This window comes from Mirounga leonina, unplaced genomic scaffold (assembly GCF_011800145.1).
Source record: "Mirounga leonina isolate KUSES-001 unplaced genomic scaffold, KU_Mleo_1.0 Mir_151, whole genome shotgun sequence".
NCBI lineage: Eukaryota > Metazoa > Chordata > Mammalia > Carnivora > Phocidae > Mirounga > Mirounga leonina.
In genome coordinates this window covers 43,125,376-43,152,242 of record NW_023270377.1, presented here as the reverse complement: position 1 = coordinate 43,152,242, position 26,867 = coordinate 43,125,376, and the positions used below count along the sequence as shown (strand labels likewise).

The following is a 26,867-nucleotide window of genomic DNA, read 5'->3' as shown; positions in this document are numbered from 1 at the left end:
AATGTGCGCTGATCCTCTGGGTGAGGTTCTCACTGGGCTGTGGCTGGTGCCAGTTTGTCCCAGAAGGACAGTTGCATGAATGCACAGGGGCTTGGAGTTTATGGTTAAATGCAGCAAAAAGCCGACCTCCAGGTTAGCTGCCCTCAGCAGCTGTCTCTATTCCTATGCTAATGAACAGGGCAGCTCAATGGCGCCTACTGCTCGTTTGTCCCTGGAGAGGCAGTGCCATGTCTCCCAAATACACCCCAAGAAGGGGAACTGTCTCCCAGTGCAACCCAGGGGATCCTCAGACCACGCTGTCCTCTCCTGTGCCTCTGCCCTCGTTCTCCATATAGCACCTCTATACCCCCCAGGCTCCACCCCAGTGATGGCACGAACTTCTACAACTTCAGACTTTGAGCTCTGCTGCTTGTAAAAAAAAAAAAAACTTGCGATTATCAGCCCCTCTGTTTTGGGGAAGTGCTCTTCTTGTGCAATGCCCTGTGCCCTGTGTGCACACTTGCACTCGCACTCAGTCTCTTTCCTCTCTCCCTAATCAGGGCCCCCTCCCCTCCAAAGCACCCATGATTCTTTTCTCCCCCAAATCAGGTCTCCACACCTCCTATCTTCCACTACGTGGCCTCTCCTTTCCCTCTGGTTGTGCAGTTTGTTCTTTCAGTCTTCAGATGGACTTCCTGGGTGTTTGGAATGATTTGATACCTAGCTGTGTTCAAAGGAAGAGGCAATTGCTTTCCTTCAATACCCACAGTGGTTCTATTTCCTGGATTAACCCTTACTCATATGAAAAGACAGATGATACACTATAAAAGCTGCACTTTAGATACCCACATCATTCTAAATCTTAAAATACAGATGAAAGTTTTCATATCATATAAACATGTTAAATACAAGTATTAATAAACTTTCTCTCCATACTAATTAAATTTCTGTTTGAACCAAGTCAGATTTACCAGCCCCCTGCCCAAAAAGAAAAAAAAAAATGTTTCAGGATCATTTTCACTGAACAGTTTATATAAATTATCACACAATGCCAGAGGCAATCCTTTAAAACTCTATTATTTGGTTTCAGCTCAGCGATGTTAAGAGATGAAAAGACAGAGATGTTGAGAGCTGAAAAGATGCTCATCCTGACCTTGTAACAAGAAAAAAGCTGAACAGACTGCAAAGTAATGGTTTCTGGTAAACTCAGAGAACTGAGGTGACAGGGCAAATGGCTGCAATAAAATCTGGAGAGTGACAGGTGCCTTCAGGGAGAAGGCAAAAGCTTTCAGGAAGATTAATTTGAATTTTTGATAACTTGCTAGAGGCCAAGTGTGGGCAAATGTAATAGTATGAAGCTCCTGGGGGTTACAGTTATGCAGGGATTTCCATTCTGGCTGGCTTTTCCTCCTGGAACCCAACCAGGCTCTCCCAGGGAAGACTGGAGAAGGCACCTCTATGTGGTGTTGGATGGGGTAGAGAAACAGCAGGTACAGCTAAATCCTTTCCCCTCATCTTCCATACAAAAGGCTAAATTTGCAGGGGAGTGAGGAAGGACTTCAAAGCCTGTAGCCCAGGGTTCTGGTGGAGCCTCACTAAGTGGGGGAAGGATATGGAAGCCTACAAAATAAAAGCCTTAATCTCAAGGGAGAAGCACCTTAAAAACATTGCCAATGACTTCAGTGTTTACCAACCACAACTGGGGAAAAGAAACAGGGGGCAAAGGAAAAGGAGGAAAAAAGCAGCCTATCCCTGGAGGAGAGACAGGAACACTTGTGAGGGCCACATCCCTGAAACTCTGGTTCACAGTGCCTTCCAAACATTAAGGCTTAATGGAATACAACAACAAAAGCATGATCCATAAAAGGAAAACACTGATAAACTGAATTTCATCAACATTAAAAACTTCCATTCTGCAAAAGATACTATTAAGAGAATGAAAGACAAGCCAGAAATTGGAAGAAAATACTTGACTTTCACGTATCTCATAAAGGAGTTGCATCCAGAATATATAAACAACTCTTAAAACTTTGTAAAAAGGGGGCACCTGGGTGGCTCAGTCACTTAGGCGTCTGACTCTTGATTTTGGCTCAGGTCGTGATCTCAGGATCAGGAGACTGAGCCCCGTGTCAGGATCCATGCAGGGCACAGAGCCTGCTTAAGATTCTCTCTCTTCCTCTCCCTCTATCCCTCCCCACCACGGACTCACATACTCTTTCCCCCCTCTCGCTCTCTTGAAAAACAAAACAAAAAAACACACACCGCAGTAGGAAAAACAACCCAATATTAAAACGGGCAAAAAAAATCTGAGGATCTTCACCAAACATAGAAGGATGACAAACACAGGAAATGCTCAAAAATTACAGGATCATTAGCAAAATGCAAATTAAAACCACAATGAGATACCACTACACACATTAAAATGGTTAAAATCCAAAAACAGGCAATAACACGCTGCCAAAGATACAGAACAACAGACACGCTCATTCTTTGTTGGTGAAAATGTAAAATCATATGACCACTTTGGGAGAAAATTTGGCAAATTTTTATAAATTTTACCATAAAACCCAGCTGTTGCACCATACGTATTTACCCAAGTGAATTAAAAATTTATGTTCACACAAAAACCTGTACAAAAATGTTTAGCAGCTTCACTCATAATTGATAAAAACTGAAAGCAACCAAAACGCTCAACACAGAAATGGACAATTTATGCCAAAATGGAATACCATTCGGTGATAAAAAGGACCAAGTTATCAATTCACACAACATAGATGAATCTTAAATACATTTTGTCAAGTGAAAGGATCCAAACCCCAAAGCCTATATATTGTATGATTCCACTCATAAGACATTCTATAAAGGACAAAACTATAGAGGTATAACACAGGTCAGTGGTTGGGGGTAGGAGAAGCTGACTACGGGGAAGCACAGTGGAAGTTTTAGGGTGATGGAACTGCTTATATGGTCTTGGGGTGGTGGCATGATTTATGCATCTGTCAAAACCCACAGACATGTACATCACAAAAAGTAAACCTTTTTCTTTTGTATAGCCTGTATACACTGAAGACAGCTAAGATGTCAGGGGATTCCAACACGGAATGCAGACTGTGACAAATCTAATTGAATTACACATGTAGGACATGACCTCACTGAGCAATCGTGGTGGTAGCTGCAGGGGAGCTGGCCTAAGTGACTCTGGAAAACAGTCATCGGAATACAAAAGGAACTGTCATCAATACTGTGCTCTAGTTGGTAGATTCGTTTTTTCATGGGGGGTGGATAACAATTCTGAAACTGCCTTGCATGTACACTGAGGTGAAACAAGTAAGAGGCAAGTTACAGATAGGCAAGAAGGGAAGCTATAATGAACTCTGCCCTGTGGGACTGGGGACATCATCAGCATGAACTCATGCTTAGCTTATCTATATATACACAGAATAGAGAAACAACCATAAATATGGATAGATACATGGGTTAGTATACAGTGTTTATATATTCTGCTATGCATACATACATTACCCTAGCTCTCTCCCCCAGGATCAAAGAGCACTCCCAGAGCTCAGATCTTGATTTCTAAATGCTTTTCTCCAATAAAGACAATCAGGGCTCCTTGGAGAAATGGCTGACTCCAGATAAGAAAAACATGAGGAGCCCAGAGCACACCTTCTAGTACCAAAAAGTAAGGAGGTGTTAAAAACATATATATTAAAAGGATAGGATTGTATCAAAAGGACACAAGAGCCAAAATGAAGGAATTCCTAATGGCCAAAGCTAGAAGAATCTGAGTAACAACATAATGTGATACTAGAGTATAACCCAAAGAATAAAATATCAATGAGTCCACTCTGATATAAATAACTGAATAAATGGAAAATGATCTTCCCTACAGAAGATTTCTAAATAATATATGTAGAAATCCCCCTTCCAGTAGGCAGAGCTTACTCCTCTCACCCTCTGAGTGTGGGCTGAACTTGCTTCCAAAGAACAAAATGTGAAAAGGGGAAAATAACTTTAGTGAGGAGAAACCCAACAAACCAAGTGATAAAGGTCAGCATCACCAGCTATGTTATGTGACTGTCATCCATCCCAGATACATTCATCAAAACCCACAGATACTGTCTGTTACACTGTGATGAGATGGGGGCTTTTCCTTTGTGATATGCTCTCCAAAAAACTTTTAACTGCAGTCTAATTATTAAAAACAAAACAAAAACACCAGACACAGCCCAGATTAGAGGATATTCTATAGGCTAGCTGGCTAATACTACCCTCCCCACCGCCAAACATTCAAGGTCATAAAAAGTAAGACTCAGAAACTGTCACAGACCAGAAAAGACTAAGGAGACATGACAAATTCAATATGGTATTCTGGATTGGATCCTGGAACAGAAAATTAAGGGAAAAATTGGTGAAATCCAAATAAAGTTTAAAGTTAATAATAATATAACAGTGTTCTTAATTTTGACAAACATACCATGGGAATTGTATTCATTTGCTAGAGCTGTTGTAACCAAGTACCACAAACTAAGTGACTTCAACAACAGAGTTATTGTCTCACAGTCTGGAGGCTACAAGTCTGAGATCAAGGCATCAGCAGGACCATATTTCCTCTAAAGATGGTTAGGGGAAGGATCTGTTCCAGGCTGGTCTCCTAGCTTCTGATAGTTCCTGGACTTGTAGCAGTCTAATTCCACTCTTCACATGGCATTCTCCCAGTATACCAATCTCCTAATTTTCCCTTTATATAAGGACAATGGTCATATTAGATTAGTCCAGTAATCCCTACTCCAGTATGACCTCATTTTATTATTTATGTCTGCAATGACCCTATTTCTAACTTGGCTGTTAGAAGCAGCTATCTGCCATTGGCCCTGAGGTTTCCTTGTACTTTAATGCTATATATGTCATGAACCCAAGGGCCTGACCTCTCTTTGCCTGGGTCATTTTCAGGGTTGTATTTGCTGCAAGCAACTTTAAAGAAAAGATGATGTCTCCCTCTGGGACAGGAGAGCAGGCTTGCTTACAGACTGCTACAAACCAACAGTTTCCCCATATTCAATATTGCTGTCCTGTAATGCAATCTGCTGCATATGCAAGCATTCATCTGGGCCTTCCATATTATCACCCCCCGTGGAACTTGGGGAGCAAGGGAAAACCAATACAAACATGATGCTCAACGCTGCCCCATGTGCCACTAATAACAAAATCCTTGGTCTCTAACTCAAGAGTTTTACATCTTCTGCCAGCATCCATAAAATAGTGAAAGGCTAACTATTAGTTTGTAATTGGGTAAAAAAATCAAATCCCAAACCCAATGTTGTCCAGCCAGCCCCAAAAGCCCTTGGCCCTCCACCTGCTCCATCCCAGTCACAGCCCTCTCCCTCTCTATAAAAATATAACTATCCTGGTTTTTACAGTAAACACAAAGTGTACATGCAAAAACATACCATCTGTTTTTTTAATGGATATATTTTTCAACTTTTTTTTTTTTTTTAAGAGAGGGAAATGGGTGAGGGAGAGAGGGGGAGAGAGAATCTTAAGCAGGCTCCATGCCCAGCTCTGAGCCAAATGCAGGGCTTGAGCTCAATAACCCTGAGATCGTGCCCTGAGACAAAAATCAAGAGTCACACACTTAACCGACTGAGCCACCCAGGAACCCCTGTTTTTCAAGTCTTTTAATCTACAAGTTCTCCCTTCATCCTTCTCTTTTCCTTACAATTTGTTGAAAACAACAGGCCACTTAACCTATAAAATTTCCCAGGATTTTGCTGATTGCACATGCATGCTACCTATTTTTTTACAGCTGTGCATTCTTACGTATCAATTTAATCAGTCCCCCTACTGATAAACATTGAGTAATTTTCAATTTTTACTATTACAATGATGCAGGAATATTTTTAAGCATGGATCTCCAAGTGTTTTTGCAGGACATTTACAGAGGGTCAGACTTTGAGCAAAGAATATTCCAGAATCTCCTGGTAATGCCACTGGAATGATGTAAATGAATAAATAGAAGGATTTTTTTTCCTACCTGAAAAAATTCATGGCCTTCTCAAAACCTGAAAACAACTATTAATGCATTAATCAAAATCATTCAAGCAAAAGGATAGAAGAAAAAAAAGATGAACTTTCCAGTATTAGCATAATTTATGTTAATTCTGCAGAAAAAAATCCCTTTTGCAAAAATATCGCAAATTTTTAACTAAAACCTAGAAAAGGTTCCTATGGAGAAAAATTTATCATATTAGGAAAGATTACAGAGACTAGAGTCAGAAATGAAATTCTCATACAACCCAAAGTTGGGGGGCAGGGAGAAGGGGGAGACAGAAGGGATAAAGAGGAACGGAGAAGGGAAAGAAGAAATGCTTCTTGCCAGAGCTATTTTAGAGGAGGAAAAGCAATTTAAGGTGGGAATTAGAACTTCCTTAAATCTTTATTGTTCATCCAGAAAAGACAACAGGTTCACGTTTACTTTTATTTTCAAATATTTTCTTAGGCAATCAGCAAAAGCTGTTCCTATTTTCAACTTGCTATTTAAGTTTTCCATGGACATTATGCTAAACATTTGACTAAACTCTTCACTTAATCCTCAAAACCCCCCTAATGAGTTATATACCAAGAACTCCTTTCCACAGATAAGGAAATTGAGGCCCACAGAAGTTAGATCACTTGCCTGGAATCACACAGCTTTGGGGCAGGACCAAGATTCAAACCTAGGTTTATCTCATTCTAGAACTAATGCTCTAACCATTATAGCCCCTAAACTGACTCTCCCAATTATCTTCTTCAAATGATATCATCTCACCCACTTTAACCCACTCCACAGAACTTTTTCCACTCCTGTAAGGCCTGAGTGACCCATTATTTACATCTATTCAAAAGAGAAATGAAGGAAACTTGCTAAAATGAATGAACACCATCAACACACAGCTCTACTGAACTGAATACATGAAGTCTGCCAAAATAAAATCCCTAAAACACACACAAGTTTAGAGTAACTACTCTGCTAGAACATGGAACTATTCTGGCAAAATCCATAGTAGCAACATTTCCCAAAGTGTGAAAAAGGATGATTACCGCTGCTATGTAGAAGGATAAAAGGACTCATGGTCAAATCAGCTTGGGGAAAAAACTTAAACCAACGTAAATAAGTTTCTTTCCTGTAAGACATTTTTTTGTATTTAACATGCAAATATTAAATGTAAACTTTTAAAATACAATGAGCAGTTTTCTTATTTGATTAAACTTTTTTTTTTTCATGGAATATTTACCTCTTGGGATTTGTATTTGGCAGGCTGCATTTTGGAAAACACTTTAGAGCCTTCATAAACATTGTGAGAAATGAACCTTTCCTTTGAGGAAAATCCAATACCTGGTACACAGCAGGTATCCCAAAAATGTTTAATAAGCTGAATGAACAATCCATCATTCTAGTGATGCAGTCCTGCTATAACACAAGCCTAAAGCAAGCTGCACATTGTTGATACCCAAATCCCAATCTTAAGTATACACCTTTCGTTATATGTAACATCCGCTGCCATCAAACAAGGTTGCAACCCAAAGACAGACCCCCAAAAAATTCTACCTTAAGCAGAACATGATTTCTTTTGACAGGTGACTTTCCTCTTTATCCAATCACATATCCTTCCCACTCCTAAGATTTACATCAATTTCCAGCTAATGTTGAATGTCCCAAATAGGACACCAAAGCACAAGATTCTTAGTGTCAAACAACATTTAATAAATGCTGATTACTCACTTCACTCAATCCTTCCTGACTTCAAACTGGGTCAGTAAATTCCTCCACATGGCAATACTTTAGAGAGCTGTGCTCTATTCTTTCACCTTTTGTGATACCTTCTACTTTGTATCTTCAATTATTACCTCTAAGCTGCTGGCTCAAACCTTCATCTATATCTTTACTTCTCCAGAAGCCCAGGCCCTTATTTCCAACCGCCTACTAGAATTACAGGAGAAACTACATGTGCCCCATGCTCAATTTGGTAAAAACCAATTTACCAACAAATTTCTCCCCAACAAATCTGTCTCTCGTCCTCTGTTCCCTATAAAAGGTTACGGCATCACCATTTTCTCAATCAAACTCAAAATGTTGGTGCTATCTCTGATTCCTACTTGTTCTCCTCCCCTCTCTGCCAACAATTTGAGGCAGTTACCAAGTACCAGAAAATCTATTTCTAAAATGACTCTCTTATCTATCCATTCCGTTCTATTCCTATATTGTAGCCATGCAGGATTATTACAATTTTCCTTCCTGGCAGATTTCCAGAACCTCTGCCAAATGGTCTATCCTTCACATTGCCATCAGAGAAATGTTGCTATAACACAATTTTAATCCTGTCGCTGTCATTCAAAAATGGTCTATGACTTGCTATCAACTTCAAAAACATCCAAGTTATTTGGCATGGGCTTCAAGTCTCTCCACATCCAATCCTGGGTAAACTCTCCAGGCCTACCATTGCATAGCACTCCTTATAACGGATACTCAGAAAGCCCTGAATGTAACCGCCATTCTCCTGTGTCACCATTCTTGCCACCTAGAATAAGCATATTATACAACAGAAAACAGATTTGAGAGTCATAGAGACGCAGACATCAGGGTCACAGAAGGACTGCTTGGGAAACAGCCTATCTCTGAAGTGCATCTAAAAGCCAACACTGGGAACAAGACGATTCAGCCCTCAGACCCTGATGAAAGTTCAGCTTACCTTCCTTCCCTCAATATAGTTGATGCCTTAGGTAACCATAGTCCAGGTGAACTGGATTCTGTCTTATCTTTCTATTCTACCTGTGGACATATGTGTAAATATGAATCGGCAACATTGTTTCATGTTCTTTTTCCAGGAAACTCCTCAGATCCCATGTGAATGTACTAAAATAATTAAGGGTAGGAAGGGTGGTAACAGTCTTCATTTGCTCATCTGCACTTAGGCTTGAGACACATTCTGCAATAGCTACTTAACACCCACTCTGCCTCAGGCTATACAGCACAGTAGGAAAGTCTATGGAGCCAGACTGGATTCAAATCCCACGTCCTATTTACCAGCTGCATGACATTGAGGCATATTTCATAGCCTCTCTGACCCTCAACTTCTGACCCATTAAATAGGGGTAAGGCCATAATCCCTTAACCAAAAACCCTTGGGTCAAGATGTGGTTTGAATCCAGAAAATTTTCTAGATTTTGGAAAGGTAACACAATACATATTAATACTATTAAAAAAAAAATCCCAAGTGGAATCTAGTCAGCACACAATAAAACGCTTTCACACTTCTGCATCAAACTATGAACATATGCACTTGTTAGGATAAAGAAAAAAGAGCTTCAAGTACGTTCAAGTCAGATTTTTGTCACAAAATGCATTTATCACAAACTAACCACAAACTTCCGAGTTTGAGGTTTCAGAACTGTAGAAAAAAGATCTGTAGCATTTACTCTATAGGACCATAATGAGAATCAACCAAGCTAATACATACCAAGTACTTGGAAGAGCACCTGGCGTACAGTAAGCGCAAATCAGAGTAACTTATTTTTATGTGCAAGGTACCTGTCAGGCCTCACAAGAGTATTTTAGTCCATCTAGGCTGCTATAAGAAAAATATCACAGGCTGCGTGGCTTATACAACACTTTTCACAATTCTAGAGGCTGGGAAGTCCAAGATCAAGGCACCTGCTAATTCAGTGCCTCATGAAGTCCCTCTTCCTGGTTCACAGAAGCCTGTCTTCTCACTGTGTCCTCCCTCACAAGGCAAAACAGGTGAGAAAGCTCTCTGGAGTCTCTCTTATATATGCGGTCACTGATTCCTTTCATGAGAACAGCACCCTCCTGACCTAATCATCTCCTAAAGGCCCCCACCTCCAAATACCATCACATTGGGAATTAGATTTCAACATATGAATTCTGGGGTGATACAAAGATTCAGTCCATAGCACAGAGATACAAAAATGAATAAAAATTATTTCTTCCTCTCAAAATGGTAAACTAAAAACATCTAAGCTCTGAAAGGGTACTAAAGGCATCTAAGCTTTAGAAGAATATTATTATAAGTACAATAGTAGCTAGGAAGTATAAAATGATTACATGCCAAGCACTGGTGCTAGATTTTTAAATGAAATATGTATTATTCACAAGCATTCTAAGATAGACACTATTATCCCCATCTTATCATGTCCAAAAAGAAGCTGAGAGAGGTGAGGTAATCTACCCAAGATTAAGTAGTGGACCCATTATTTAAACCCAAGCATTCTGACTTGAAGGTCCATGCTCTTATTCATAACCTTATACCATCTCCTAGTTATGTGTCAAGTCTTGACCTATAAAATTGGGAACCATGGTGCATGAAGGGCAACAAAATCTGCCAGTATTCCTCTACTTCCCTAACAATGACATTTTACCTTGCACATCATAATCTAACAATGCCAACAAAACAAAATCCAAACTTACCAAATGTTGCAGTATGATATCAGTTCTTTTGAATGAATTAAACCTGAAATAAATGTAGAATACAATGAACACAGTAACGTTGGTAGTCATGTCTCAATGTATAAATACCATATTTCCTTTTGTTCTAGCCTCTTCTAAAAGGTATTACAAAAAAAAAAAATGAATTTGGAACAAAAAAGGGTAGAGATTCTTTTCCCACTGTATTCTGTTCAAGGTATTTTCCCCCAAAATAAATTGAAAACCAAGATAGGAGAAGGGAACTCAAAAAAAAAAACAGAGCAACTGAACACAAGAGGTGGGGGAGTTGGGAAGACTGTAACTTGCTCCAGGGGCCTGGAGAAAATTTAAAAAGGTTAGAATCCATTAGAGTTCCATTAATCCTTTCTCCTTCATCCTCCTCTCCTTCCTCCCACTCATCATCATGTTCATCTCCTTCATCATCATGTCAAGAACCAAGTAGCACTATAATGGATTTGGCCAAGTATCATCTTTGATGACCTCTCCTGAACTCATCTGCACCTCCATCAGAATCATCAGTAAACCAGAGAAAGAGCTCTCTGGGTCTCTCATGCTCTCTCTTCCTGCTGGCTTTATTCTGCATTTAACTTGAACATTTTGTCAGGTGCTTTCTAGATTTCCATTTGATTTCAGTGGACTTTGAAGATGGATCACCACTCTCATTTGGATGAAATTCTTTGGAAAGAACTTTATTTTCAAAGTAAGGTTTTCCATCAAAATAAAGATCTATTCTGTAACCTGATTTAATATCTTCAAATTCTGTCACTTCAACTCTTGTCAAATAATGCAGTGCAGACAGTTGTGGATGAGTGACAAATGTTAACCCAAAAATGTAGGATTTGGACAATCAATTCCAACCTCTTCTGAAAAAAGTGGTCAGCAGTGTTGTATGTCTATTCTACTTTCAAAATCTCATTGGCTTGTTCAAGTCTACTGCTTTCTGTACTTCATTAATGTATTCAACTGCTCCTTGCTGTTATTTTTCCGAGGTCTCATGGGCTCTACTGTCGTTGAAGTTGAGTTCCTTTTTATTGACCTTGGTGGGGTTGGGGATGGGGGAGGCAAAGGGTGCAGGCAGCAACTTGGTCCAGTCGCCTCTAGTAATATTTTATAAACGGTCATCTATACAAAACCAATACAAAGCCAATAAAAATATTTATTTAAAAATATATAAATACTACTTATGATATGGAAAGTAGTCATGATAGAAATTACAAAAGAAAGCAAGCTATAAAATATAACACACTTCTAAGTTTTGTTAGGCTAGGCATACAAAGCTTAAGACACAGTTTGGCAAAAGTGATCGGTAATAATAGAAGTCAAAATGGTGGAGAATGGGGGAAGTTGGGGGGGGGCGGGCAGGAGGAAATCTGGAGTGGCAGAAATTATCTCTATCCAGATGATGGTTACAGGACTGTATACATATGCAAAAGTTAACTGAGCTACAGACTTCAGAATAGTACATTTCAGTACTTCATGTACATTACAATTAAATAAGTAAAAGCAGCATGGGGGTGGGCAGTGACTAGAAGGGGCATGAGGAGGGCCTCTGAGATGCTGGTACTATCATTTTTTTCTTGATCCAGGTGCCAGTGAAATGGATACGTTCGGTTTGTGAAAATTCATCAAATTGTATTTTTATGCTCCGGGTTTTTTAAGATTTTATTTGACAGAGAGAAAGAGCGTGAGCACAAGCAGAGGGAGCAGGAGAGGGAGAAGCAGGCTCCCCACTGATCAGCGAGCCCATTGCAGGGCTTGATCCCAGGACCCTGGGATAATGACCTGAGCCAAAGGCAGACGCTTAACTAAGCCACCCAGGTGCCCCTACGATTCAGGCCTTTTTAAAAAGTCCCCCAAAAGATATTGCTCTTGCCTTCAAGCGACTCAAAGTATAGTGAAGAGAGATGCATATAAAAATAGTGTTATTAAGATATACTGGGATGCATGCTAAACAAGTGAAAGTTGAGATGTATGAAGTCAAGTCAAAGGTGGAACCTGTAGCAGCAGCAGGCTGGTTAAGGACCATGCACATGTATAGATACACATACTATCAAAGGGAACTCATAAATCACCAATTTACTAATTTTTCAAGGCTACTTTGAGAGTTGAGGGACAACTGTTTAGCTGAGCCATGAAAAAAAGGTAATATGCCCATTGTCACCATTGTAGCTACATTTTAGGTGACTGAATTTATAAAAATATTTGTAATACATCTTTCCAGGAGTCTTACTTTCCTCTTATATTACATTTAAATTGATTACTACTACCCCCCCCAAAAAGGGAAATCGCTGATTTGTTTAAATCAGTCACACTTCACATTTCTAGACTAGCATATTTTGAATTTGTCTTACCACAAGTAAAATATTCTAGCCCAGTAATTCCATAACTTGTCTGCACATTAGAATCACCTGGAAACTCTAATAAACATTCCAAAGCCCAGGTCACACCCAAGACCAGTTAACTCAAACTCTGGAGGTGGGACACAGGCATAAGTATTTTGTTTGAAGCTCCCCCAAATGATTCCAAAGCACAAACAAGCTGTCATTAAAATCAATATTTTATAAAAATTAAGCTGAAGTGACAGATACTAGCTTATTTGGGGTATTTTCTAAATAGGGATTTCATATAGACTTTTAATATCTGAGCTATATTTATCCTGAAGCACCTTTTTTTAAAAATTTTTTTGAACTTAAAAACTTCCGAAAAGATAAAATTGAATTAAGAATGAAAAATTTAAGCACTAATTTCTTTAGATCCAGAATAACCCAGAATTCCCTAATGAGACCGGTACCCAAACGCCAGTTCAAGGTTAAAGATCATGCTACCAGACTGGCAAGTCTTTTCCAACAGCTCAAGCACCACCTATGGCATAGAGACACACGGACCTGACTTCAAGTCCTACTTTCATTCGTGAGATAGAATTTTAGCTCATTCAAAGAAAGTTCATGTAAACCTACCAAATGCAAGTGCACAGCACCATGCACAGTATTTTAAAGATCCCAAAAGCTCTGGACCAATTGCTAAAAAACAGAAAAACCTAAGTACAACTAAGTTCCTTACCAGACTCTATAATCATATTAACTTTATTTGTTCCAATTTCTACTCAACCGTTATTTAAAATCTGCTGTTAACTTTTACATCTCAAAAATGTATTTGAGTATTCAGAGTCCCCAAATAATTCTGAATTGAAGGTCTTCCCTTTCCTTCCTGTTGGCTCCAGGACTGCCATCTGGTGGAGGGGAAGAGGACATGCACCTTCCACCTACTGCTAATTTACTAAATCACTTTCTTAGACTTACTTCCTTCAGGTGAGGGTCAACTTATCTGCTTGGGGGCAGCTGTTCTCAAAGTGTGGTTCCTGGACCAGCACCACCAGCATCCCAGGGGCACATGTCAGAAATGCAAATTGTTGGCCCCACCCCAGATGTACTGAATTAGAAACTGTGGGATGAGCCCAAAAATCTGTGTTTAACAAACCCTCCAGGTGAGTCTGATATATGCTGAAGTTAAAAACAACTGTCTTGGAAGGATGAGAACATTATCATTTAGGAGATTTCTGCAATCCTCCAATAAATCACACACGAGTTTACAAAATTAAACAACTTTTCATTGAACTGTTTAAGACGAAATAATGAAAATGGTGCTTAATGAAGATTACAGCAGAAGTAGGCAAGATAGAAGGTGAACAGAACAGAAAAATCAAACCCAAGGCCAAGCAATTCAGGCATGAACTGATGAACAGCAGCTGCAGAAACAAAGGAATGATTTTTAGGAGATATTATGAAGTTAAAACTCAATGAAAAGGAAAAGAACTTTGTTAATAACAATTCTAAGAGTTCAAGCTAGGGCAGCTAAGACGCTATAGGTACTGAAAAAGCTGGCCAGGAAACTAGCTGGTTTGTAGAATGAAATATAAAGTCCATTTTCAGTTTCTTGAGCCTGTATTGACATAAGTGGAAACATTCAACAGCAAGCAGAGAGACTGGAGTTTGAAAGAAAAGTCAGAACTGAAGCTATGTCACAGTTAAATGCACAGATAATCACTGAGGCATAAGAAAGTCTCAGCTGTCCTTGAGGAATGAAAAAGCTGCAGCTGAAAATTAGTGGATGTGTTTTGTCTGGTCAGCAGTGTTTTAAAACCAGACATTTAAAATCAAAAGACTTCACCAAAAAATTCAGTTTCCCAGAAAAAGTAGTAGTCATAGAAACCTTGGGTCTACATTCTATAATGGCAACAACGCCTGCCTGGGGCTGAGAAGCTGGCTCCTTTACACAGAGCCCTTTCTCTAGCTCACAAGTTTCCTACCAGTCCCCACTGCTGTTGTCTAGCCAGCATTACCAGATGCTTCCTTCTTAGCCTCTGCATTTGGGGCTGTGACTCCTAACACAGAAAAAATGTAACAGAGAAATCAAATATTGAGCCTTCGGAGACAACTGTGTAGAAGAAAAAGAGGCAGCTCAAGAAGAACCAAAACAGTGTAGTTCAGCCCACTATAGAGCAGATGGAGAAAGCAAGGAGCACTACTAACAACTTAAAAGATCAGCCTCTTTGAAGAGCTTCCCAACCCCTTTCTTTCATTTCTAAATCTCTCCTACTTGTCCTTTTCCTTTAAGACACTTATCAGAGTTTGTAACTAAGTATTACTTTTGTTTAAATATTTGTTTCTTGTCTGCTTTCTTTTGGGACTTCAAGGCCTTAATAAGAAACAAGAGCGAGTAGTCCAGCTTGGCTACAAGGTAACAAAAGGGCCTAGAACTCCCAGAAGCTAGAATATAACACTAAGTATTATAGAATTCATTAAGTAAATTAGGGCCAAATCTTTGAAATCAGGCTGGGAAATTTTTATTTAATTCCATAAGTAGGAAGACACCTCTAAGAACTTCTTAGGAGAAGAATGGCAGGCCCTGAAGTGAACTTAGCAAGATTAACCTGGCAGTCGCATGCAGAAGCTATTCAAATTGGGAAGAAATCCACCATCAAGTTTCTGCAAAATGAACAATTGAAAAATTTGAGAGGACTGTTCAAATTCGAATCAGCACGAAGACATAAGGATTGGGAGTATGGAAGAACATAGATAACTTTAAAAATCTAGAAGAATAATAGTTCCAAGAAGTTGAAAGTGCAGATGAGTATGGGTTACACTTATGTGCAAATTAACACTTGAGGTGCAAATGAGACATTCAGGTGGTTGTGACTTGCACTATCATTTATGATAAATCAAGGTTAGACATACAAATTTGAGAGTTCTCTTCAGAGAGGTACTTTATTTGGGAACTCCCCCCCCAAAATGCCCAGGGTCTGTACTGGTACCATGACAAGACAAGAATTAGTGGAGAGGTACATGGGGAAGACAGTGCCAGAGAGCCAAGGGAGACCAGAGTTCAAGAGGAACTGCCCAACAGTGTCAACCACAGCACAGAGGCCTTATTTCCTCTCCAAAACACTCTGTGGCACCCTATTCCTTAATACACTTGTGGGTTAGGCTATTGTAGACTAGGTGACACTGGCCTCAGGTCTCTCCTTTGCTAGGGCAATACCCACTCCAAAGCCCTGAAAAAGGCATCCCTCATCAAACCCCTAAACTGGTCCAGGACTCGCCTAATCAGTCTGCACCATAAGATGAGGGGTGGAATAAAGCCAGCCTGAATTCTGGGGATGACAGATTTTTTCCCAAGTCAGTTAATTTTGTTAGCAGGTCTTCCCAATTTGTTTCTCAGATAACTTGGTATTTACTCACAACTTCAAAAAGCAGCAGCAATGACATGTGATTTTCTTAGTATTTGCCGTCTCTCTCTGAGCTGTTCAGAGACACAGGAACAGCTAATTTCGAGGTATTAAAAAAAATGAAGGAAAGCAACTCTTCCATTTTTCTTCATTGATTGAGACCCAGGTCTGTGGATACAATGTTAAACAACCAGAGCTTATCTCTAGAGAAATGACTGTTCTTCTTAAACCAAAGAAACATTTCCATCCTTTTCCCCCAAGGCGAACTTAAAGGCTAAAGAACTCAGCAACTGAAGTTATGGAGTAAATAACACGGTTCTCCCTTCAAGTGGTCACAGCTGCCACCTGAATGCACACGGGCAGGCAGTAGGCCTCAAGACTAACGCAGCCTAACTTCCTAAACTCATTACTACCAGATTTCCTTTGCAGAGCTCAAGCAGCATTCAGCAGCACTTTCAAAAGTTAAACACGATGTTTGCACACACACTCCACCAAGCCACGTTGTGTGTCCACAACACTAGCCTGAAAGTTCCACACACCTGGATTAAGGCTGGAGCCATCCGACAGAGCGGAACAATAGTCACACCACGAGCGCAGGTGCAACAACTGCCAAAGTAGGAGCGTTTGTTAGCTGCACAAAACATGCCACAAAATTCCTCCATGTTGAGGCCGCCTGGGTGGCTCAGTTGGTTGAGCAACTGCCTTCGGCTCAGGTCATGATCCTGGAGTCCCTGGATCGAGCCCCGAATCAGGCTCCCCGCTCAGCGGGGAGTCGGCTTCTCCCTCTGACCCTCCCCCCTCTCGTGCTCTCTCTCATTCTCTCTCAAATAAAAAATCTTTAACAACAACAACAAAAAATTCCTCCACGTTGAAACCCTGCCTGTCCCCCAAACTATACTCAGCTTTGAAGAAAGGAAATGGGGCTCAAAAGTACATAAAGTAGGGGGGGGGCGTCAAGGCTAAATAAGAGCCAGAGGGGCAGAAAACGAAGGGGATGCTGCAAAGGTGCTAAACACAGAGCGAGACACAGAGAGGGGCCGGGCTCAGCTCTAAGAGGGGCGCCTCCAAGCGTCACTAGAAACTTCGAGGCAGACCGTCCCCACCGGCGCACGACCCTCTGCAACCTCGGCGAGGGCAGCCCAGGAGCCTGCGCTAGACAGCTCGCTCACTCACCTCCACACGAGCCTCCACATCTGCGGCAGCCCCATGGCAAAGACACCCGCGAGCCGAAAGTAGTAGAAAGCGGCGCGCAGGAGAATCTCGTGCAGCCTCACGTCAGACCCACCCACAGCCGCCCCGCTCCTCCCAGCGCCGCCGGACACAGATGACAAGTCCTCCAGGCGGCCAGAGAGGCCCTAGACGGGATGTTTTTCAGCGGCGCGACGCTGAGGGGCGGGGCGAGAACCGCTGCGGGAGGAAATGGATTGAGGGCGAGTGAGAGGATGGGCTGGGGCTTGGCTGGGGGGCGGGGCTGAGGCGCAGGCGGAGGGCGAGGTGGGGCAGGGCTAATGGAGCGGTAGGGAGCGGGAGCCGGCTGAAGAGGAGAAAAGGAATTGTTCTCTAGAGGGTTTCCTGCGTGGCTGAGTAGATTAAGCATCAGACTCTTGGTTTTGGCTGGGATCAGGATGGTCGATCGAGCCTTATCTTGGGCTCCCCTCTCTGGGGAGTCCGCTTGAGATTCTCCCTCTGCCCCTCCCCCTCTCAAATAAATAAATAAATCTTTACCAACAAACTGAAAGTTACTGTTATCAGTGAAAGCATAATTATATTCCAAACGTAGCTTACTCTTAAATCAAGATTTATCTTATCCATGAGGAGTCGATTCAGAAGAATGTTTCTCTGTATCCAGATACACCCAGATGTCCAGCAGCAAACATTCCATCACCACTAAAGTATTGACACATTTGTCAGAAAAAAGGAATTCAGTGAAGAATTTCAGAGGGAGGGAAGTAAAAGGAATTAGTCTTAGCAAGTTAACATTTAAGAAGATACTATCAAGACTTTGATGAAAAATTACTTTTCTAACTTAGGTCAAATATAACTACAAAATGCCCACTGAACAGAAGACAAACAGGCATCAGAGAAGGAACTACTGACCTATAATTCAGTTTTTAACCAGCTCTGGAACATCAATATCTGACATCAGCATCTGACATTGCCATCATGTCTCATTCAGCGTGCCCAAAAAATGAACGGATCATTCAACCCAGAATGGTTTACTGGAAAGCATGAGCTTTCCTGTTAAACAGCCCAAGATTCAAATCTTCCCTGTTCCTGTAGCTTCATGTGCATGGAACCTGCGACTCACAGGGCCCCATGCTTACAAGGGCCCTGTTCTACTTTTAACAATTTTTTAACAAGGTGTCCCACATTTTCTTTTTGCTATAGACAGGTCTACAAATTATGTAGTCGGTCCTGTCCTGTCCCTAGCATGCTAATAGTTTAGTGACCTTGGGCAAATTATATAACCCAAGATGTTTTTCAAAAGTGTTCATATCATTTTGGACTAAGAATTCTAGTTGCAGACAACCCACGGAATAGGAAAAAAAAATTGCAAATGATATATTTAATAAGGATTTTGTACCTAGAACTATTACAACTCAATAATTTTAAAAAATCATTCCATTTCAAAGTGGGCAATGGATCTGAATAGACAGTTCTCCAAAGAAGATCTACAAATGATCAATAATCATGTGAAAAAATCCCCAACATGATTAGCCATCAAGGAAGTGAAAATCAAAACCATAATGAGATATGACTTCATACCCACTAAGATGGTTATAATCAAAAAGGCAGAAAATAGGAAGTGTTGGTGAAGATGTAGAGAAATAGGAATCTTCATACACTGCTGGTGGGAATGTAAAATTTTATGGCCATTTTGGAAAAAATCTAGCAATCCCTCAATTGGTTAAATATAGAGTTACCATAAGACCTAATAATTCCACTCCTATGTACATACCCAAAAGAAATGAAAGTAGTCCACACAAATGTTTATAGCTACTCATAATAACCAAAAAGTGGAGGGCGCCTGGGTGGCTCAGTTGGTTAAGCGACTGCCTTCAGCTCAGGTCATGATCCTGGAGTGCCTGGATCAAGTCCCGCATCAGGCTCCCTGCTCAGCGGGGAGTCTGCTTCTCCCTCTGACCCTCCTCCCTCTCATGCTCTCTGTCTCTCATTCTCTCTGTCTCAAATAAATAAATAAAATCTTTAAAAAAAATAAAATAAAAAATAAAAAAAAGTGGAAACAACTCAAATGTGTATCAACTGATGGATTTTTAAAAAGTGATGTATCTGGGGTGTCTAGATGGCTCAGTTGGTTAACATCTGCCTTCGGCTCAGGTCATGGTCCTGGAGTCCCAGGATCCAGCCCCACGTCTGGCTCCCTGCTCAGCGGAGAGCCTGCTTCTCCCTTTGCCCCTCACCCTGCTCCTGCATGCACTCTCTCTCTCTCAAATAAATATTTTTTTAAAAAAATTAAAAATAAAAAAATAATTTAAAAAGGGATATATCCAGGGTGCCTGGGCGGCTCAGGCGGTGAAGCATATTCCTTCAGCTCAGGTCATGATCCCAGGGTCCTGGGATTGAGTCCCGTATCGGGCTTCCTGCTTAGTGGGGAGTCTGCTTCTCTCTCTTCCTCTGCCCCTCCCCCTGCTTGTGCTCTCTCTCTCTCTCTCAAATAAATAAATAAGATCTTTTTTAAAAAAAGTGATATATCCATATAATGAAATATTAGACAATGAAAAAAATGAACAAAAACTAAACATGCTACAACATAGATGAACCTTGAAAACGCTACGCTAAGTGAAAGAAACCAAGCACAAAAGACCACAGCTAACTTCATTAATATGAGCAAATGTATAGAGACAGAAAGTAGCCTAGGGGTCAGAAGGGTTGGTAGAATAATTGGAGGGTACCAGCTAAGAGGTACTGGGTTTCTTTCTGGAGTAATAAAAATATTTTTAAATGTACTGTGGTGATGATTGCCATTGAATTGATATACTTTAAATGGGTGAACTGTATGGTATGTGAACTAGATCTCAATTATAAAATAAAAGAATTCTGGTCGCTCCACATCCTCATCAACATTTTGTGCTGTCCATCTTTAATTTTAGCCTGTTGATTTGTGTCTCACTGTGGTTTTAATTTGCATTTCTCTGGTGTCTAATGATATTGAACACTTTTTTTGTATGCTTATTATCTTCTTTGGTAAAGTGGCTATTCAATTCTTTTGCCCATTTTAAATTAGGTCATCTTTTTATTGTTGTTTGATGTAGTCATTATCTAATGCTGTTACAAATTGCCCCAAGATTCAGCAACTTAAAATAATAAACATTTATTATCTCTCTCAGATTCTGAGACTCAGGAATCAGAGAGAGGCTGAGAAGTGGTTCTGGCTCAGAGTCTCTCCTGAGGTTGCAGTCATGGTGTTCGCTGGGACTATAGTCATCTGAATGCTCAACCAAAGCAGGAGGACCCCCTTCCAAACTCACTCATGGGCTCATTGGCAAGCTTCAGTTCCTCGCCACATGGTCCTCTCGAGAGGGCTGCTCACAGTGTAGCAGCTCCATTTCTCCAGGGTGCGTGATCCAAGAGAGAGAACCACCAAAACAGAAGCCATAGTATCTTTTATAACCTAATCTTGGAAGTGATGGAGCATCACCACCGCCTCATTCTATTGGTCACGTGTACCACACCCGGTACAGCGTGGGAGGGGACTACACCAGGGTATGAATAGGTGGCTGGGATCATTGAGAACTGTTTGGAAGCTGGCTACTACTCTCGAATTCTTTTTCCTTTCTCATTACCAAACAGTCATCAAGGCATGCCAGTTATTTCTTGAAGCATCTCTCAGATTTGCCCCATCCTCTTAATGCCCCACTACTACCATTCTAGTACCCACATGAAACTCATTCCAGATCTAACTTCTCTCTTCTCCCACAATCATCACACCCTTCAATTCACTGACAACAAATCCATGTATCTTTGGCTTATTATTCAGCTGCTAAATCATCTCACAATTGTCCAAAGCTATGTTGTCCAATACTAGACACATGTGGCTATTGAACACTTGAATTGTGGTCCATGCAATGGAGGAACTAAATTTTTCCTTAATTTAAATTTAACAACTGGAGCAGTATAAAACATTTTTAATATTGATTACATGTCAAAATGGTAATATTTTAGACATATTGGGTTAGGGAAAATATATTATTAAAATGAACTTCACCCATTTCTTTTTATTTTTTTAGTGTGGCATAGAAAGTTTTAAATTACATATGTGGCATTATTATTGAACAGCAGTGGTCTGTAATATTGAGTTCAAACTGACTGACCTTTGAGGCAACAGAAACAGGGCTCTGCCTTAACTACCCAAATTTATTTCCCATGTAACCTGCCCTCCTCGTTCCTGTCACAGTCTCTCCTGGATGTCCCCAAGGACATAATGTTGATTTCCTGCCTCTGTACCTTGGCTCACGTGATTCCTCAGGCCAGGAAAGCTGTTCTTCTTTTATCCTCTTCTAAAATTTTTCCATCCTGAAGACCTATCTTGAGTCTTATCTTCCTGCAATAGCCTCTTATTCTAACCTGTACTGGGCTCCTTTTTTTTTTTTCCCTGAATTTGAGTTATATTTCTAATCAGCATCATATTTCATCACTCATTTCTTGCTTATTTGTTGAATGCTAATTTTCTCTCTCGAATTATACATTCCTTGAGGATAGAAACTGTATCTTATATGTTGTCTGAATTTTTCAAAAACCTAGTGTTGGAAACATGATAAACAGCCATACAAATTTGATATACTAATTAACTAATTAGGAAAGAGATTTTGTATACAAATAACTCTGTGTGTATTTTGATCAGTGTAAACCTGGCACTGGTATGGAAAAATAAGGTTGTAAAATTTATTTGTCAAAACACAGATGCTCCTCGCAGACAAATTAAGTACCCGCAACATGTGAGCAATTATCCAGAAGCCAACACCAGCACTGAATGACAAGGAAGTGACTCCTCCTGCTTTTTCCTGTCAGAAACAATGATTGGTGATCAATGAAAGGCTCTGAAAAGCTTGCCAAAAGGTCACTACTGTTGGGTTGGGGTCCCTCAGCACGCCAAGCCCCCACCCCTCACTCCTGACACTAGACAAAGATCTCTTCAATGCCAGAGATGAGCTGCTTACTCTGACCGTCCCAATAGCTCACTTCTAGGACAGCCTCCGCAGCTGTACCTTTTCTTAACTCTAACCAGCCTGAGGCTGTGCCAACTGGTCAGATCTACCCTGCTCCGTTACCCATGAGCTACGTAGGAAGTCTTAAGGCTCAATCCTCCACCCCTTTCTATCAGACCTCTTGGAAGAGTACTGAAACCCACTCGTTTCACCTTCTTTTCATTCCTGAACTACGAAAATTTTGAAAAGTGGCCTTTTGTGGGAAGAGTGTTTTGAGCCAACGCTGTTTTTGTTTTTGTTTTGTGCCAAGCCCCAGGGAAAAAGCCTGACCTAGAACGATCTCACTGATCCCAACCCAAGGCTGTGTAAGTGTAATGGTCTCAGTGTAACCCTTTGGCCAGCACCGACCACAGGAGGCATAGCACATAGGCCACCTGCACAGAGTCTCAGCTGTCTTCCCAAACAAAAGGAATTGAGTCATACAACTGGAGGCCAAGAAGCAAGGCATTGCTCAGCTATTACTAACAAGCAGGGCAGAAAACAGATCTTGATCCAATGATCATGCTGATCTCAACTTATTGATCCCAAAGGGTATCAACATTCTCTCTTATATGTAACAAGATGAACAGTATGAGATACGGTAGAGCCTGTGACCCAAGATCACTTCTCTTAAGGTAGTTAACCATTTTCTCCCTTGTACTATAGGCAGGATGAGTGGCCTCATAGACCCTCAGAGTTCTGGAGATGCCCAAGGTTGAATAATGAAATCTGGGTCCCTTCCCTTTCCTCTTGCTCAGTGCCCAGTGTAAGTTAAATAAGCCCTTCTGCAAGGTTAATATTCAGTAAATAAGCATCAGTATGGCCACATGATTGTTAAGACATTGAAATACTTCTAAACCAATCAATAAACACCCACTGTCCATGTCAGCGAATCTGGTCAATCTGGCCCCAAGAACCCCAGGTGGGCGCCACTGAGAAAACCAACCTGGCACGTGCCAGCCAGCAGACCACAGCTGTCCACACTAGACCGCACTGCCATGTGTTCATAGTGAGCCAAGTCCTTTTCGGGAAGATAATAGTGCTTGTGTACCAGAAGGCATGTGCCTGGTGGCCATCAGGCTGCCCGTCCCTTGGCTGAGACCACCTGCTGCAGGCTAACCCCAGAGCTGCCCTCACAGCGCTGCAGTGCACCATAGCTCTGCCATATCTTGACCAGTACCCTTGCCCTTTTGTACGTTTGTGCTACGCATTGCATGCCACCCAACGAACGGGACTGGACTATGCCCATCATAGTGCGGTTACTGCAAGGACCACATACACCAAAGCTGGATCAGAAAAATCTCAGAAGTAGAACCACATCTGGGTGCCCTTTCTTGTCTATCTCCCTTTTCTTGGCCACATGCAATCTCATGCAGACTTGTGCAATGCCTGCTTCTCTCCTGGTGCTTTGTCTAGTCATTGAGGGCCTATTATAATCCAGGTACTATGTTAGGTGTTGGGCCCTGCAGCCTTGGAGATTACATGGTGCTATGGAAGCACCTAGTAAGGCCACCTGTTATAATCTAGAAATCAGAGAAGGCTTCTCAGAGTGACTGTTTGAGACATAGGAAACTCTGCATAGATAGAACAGAGCATGCAACTCCAGGATTCTGATAGTGGCACTAGAGAGGTAGGGTGGGATCAGATCACGAAGGGCTCATGAAGCCACCTTTAAAGGGTATTTAAGCAGAAATATGACATAATCAGATTTTAGTTCTATCAGTATCACTTTGAAGTACAGCCAGTGGATCAGAGAAAACATGTCTGGCTCCCCGCACCCTTCCCTATATCTTTTCTGCACCTTCATACTTACTTGACTTGCAAGAAGTTTTGATTTGCCCTGGCTTGTCTGATCCCAACTGTATTTCATGACATCATCTCACAATACAGCTTTTAATAGCTATTTATTTACATATTCCTTCTGCTTTTGTCACATTTGCTAACTAGCCAATCTATTTCTCATTTTCTGAACTCAGCAGAGCAATCTGATTAGCCTACCTTAACTTTTCTGAGCTGTGAATGTGCCACCTTGGATAAGGGATTGGGGGAGAGGGTTTAATCATCTATTTGAATACTGGGGATGTTCATGGCTTCCAAGATTATGTGGGTTTGGCAGGGAAGGATGGCTTATTTCTCAGATCATCAACCAGTCTCCATGCCCAGAGTAATGATTCAAAGAGCAGCCGATAAAGATAGGACCATTAATAAAATAGAAATGTTTAAAAACAAAAATGGTTCCTGTAAGAAAAAAAAATGTGCACAGAAACATTCTAGAAGGATATCTACCCCAAATGTTAACAACAGTTAACCTTAGGTGGTGGTGAAAATATGGATGACTCAGTACTTTTCTATAATTGTTTATATTTTCTATTGTTTCTCATGAGAACAGTTGTTTTATTTTTAAAAAGTAGTTTTAAGGAAATAACAAATACTCATAAAACCTACCATACTTTTCTTTATAAGTAATTCTCAAAATATTTTTTGGGCAAGTTTTCTCTTTACTACATGCACTGGATTTCTAGGGAGTTGCCACCAGGTGGTGAATGTACCATATCAAAGAAGACTAAAAGGCTTAAAAAAAAAAAAAAGACTGAAAGGCTTATGTTTTTTCCATAAAATAGTCTCTCCAAATAAAATTGTTAGAAAAGCTTTAATACGGCTGGTCTGAAGCTAGTGAGTTATCTCAATTGTTTATAGTCAAGTTACAAATCAAACTCCTTGTTCTACTCTTTCCCCATCTCACTACTGCATTTGACTTAAAAAATAAGAAAATTTTAAAAAGAAGAAAAAGCTTTAATACTTCTCTTGATTCTGATATATTTCATGTCAAATTATATCTCTCATTAAGAATATATACATAACACATACACAACATAAGATGTAATACTAACATTGTAAAGAATGCAAAAAACATAGGCCTTGATACACAGTAAAAGCACAGTGTCTATTTGCATATTTCTAATAACTGGCATATTCCTAATACACAATGTCAAATTATCTTCATTATTTAAAAATATGTATATTATATAGGTACAGTCTTGAGGACCTCAGTTTAGCAATATATATTTAAAATTACCTCCTGAAATGAGTAAATGAGTAAATGATCTGTCATAAATTTGGTAAGTTGGGTTACAAATTCTGTGATGTTAGCAAGTCCCACAGGGAACTGTGTAATCAGGAAGATCTTTTGTAACAATTATGGCCTTTAAACTCTCCTGGGTTTCCCTAAAACTGTTTGTATGTATGCATACATAGCAATAATAATTATAAAAATGTAAGTAGATTAAAATTTGTGTTAAAGTATGCATAGACTTTCCTCTGATGAACATTAGATTCCCTAATATCTGGTATCTCTTTTGGGGAGGAGAAATAAATCAAATGAATGTCAAAATAATACGGTTTTTCACTCATACAGGAAAGCTTTGAGTCCTTTTCAGGGTCACTTTTATATTGTTCTGATGCTCAGCTGGTGAGACTTCTATGTTCTTAATACTATATTCACTTTCCCTAAGAGCTAAGGAAAGAAAGTTGTAATTATCAGTATTCTTGCAGCTACAATGCTCAAAATCCCTCCTTCAAGGCTCTTTCCTCCAAATCCTAAATCAAAAAAACAAAAATAACTCATCCCATGATATTAGTGGTAAAATCAACGGAAATTTGTGAAATTTCTGCCTATATTTAGGAGCAAGAGAGTTGCTTAGAGCAAACAGATGGTGGAAGGCAAGACAGCAATGTTTGGTATGTGTTTTTAAGATTCAGAGTGGATGAAATAGGAAATAATTTGCAGCTGATCAAAGAATGATGGTAAATGGTAACATCAAAGATTTCTTTTTTTTTTTCCAAGTTTTAACTTGTGACTCCAAGGACAACAACTTAGAGACAGCTGCTGCAGTATGCTGACCTGCTCGCAGACTCTAGAGTGTGTTAGGACAGAACGTCCACACTCACTTGAAAGGTGTTGGAGAGCCAGGAGGCCAGAAATGGCGTGGAGAAGTGCGTGGTGGCTGGGAATTCACTTCCTTTTCCTCATCTTGGTGTCAAGCAATGATCTGCCCCTTTCACTTAACTCACTGGTCCTCACAGAGGCATCTGTGGAACTGCATTTACTATTATTTCCAAGATAAAATATAACTGTATTTGCCAGGTAATATATTTAACTTTTCTTGTGGAAAAAGAGGGGGAAAAATCTGCATGAAGAAAGAAACTGTGAAATAAATTTAAAAAAAAAAAAAGGAGACAAATGTATGTTCTTTCTAATTTTCCAAGGTTTTCTTTCCATTTATAACATTTCTTTTGTGGAAACTCGAGATTAGTCACAGTAAGCAAACATTTCAGTGTCAGCACATTCTATAAAAACGCTTGTGAAAATCATTTAGGGTCAGATTTTAGTATTTGTGAAGACATTTTAAAAGCTAGGATTATTTTTAAGTTGTAAGGTATTAGGAGTCATAGCACAGTCCCATGTGCCCAAATA

The 26,867-nt window shown here is 40.3% G+C and overlaps 1 protein-coding gene across 3 annotated transcripts in view; it reads right to left on the bottom strand.

Annotated features, from left to right (window-relative positions):
* Positions 1–17,540, bottom strand: part of HIBCH (3-hydroxyisobutyryl-CoA hydrolase) — a 96,630-nt gene extending 79,090 nt beyond the window's left edge. The window contains exons 1-2 of one of the 3 annotated variants that reach the window (XM_035007535.1): positions 17,361–17,540; positions 10,445–10,487 (exon numbers count right to left, since the gene is read on the bottom strand). In XM_035007535.1, the coding sequence (XP_034863426.1) occupies positions 10,445–10,487; positions 17,361–17,395 (78 nt within the window). In that variant the 5' untranslated portion in view covers positions 17,396–17,540. Of the gene's footprint in view, positions 1–10,444; positions 10,488–16,200; positions 16,350–17,360 lie in introns of those variants that run through there. The other 2 variants (XM_035007534.1, XM_035007533.1) reach the window with 2 other exon arrangements.
* Between the last annotated feature and the right edge of the window lie 9,327 nt (positions 17,541–26,867).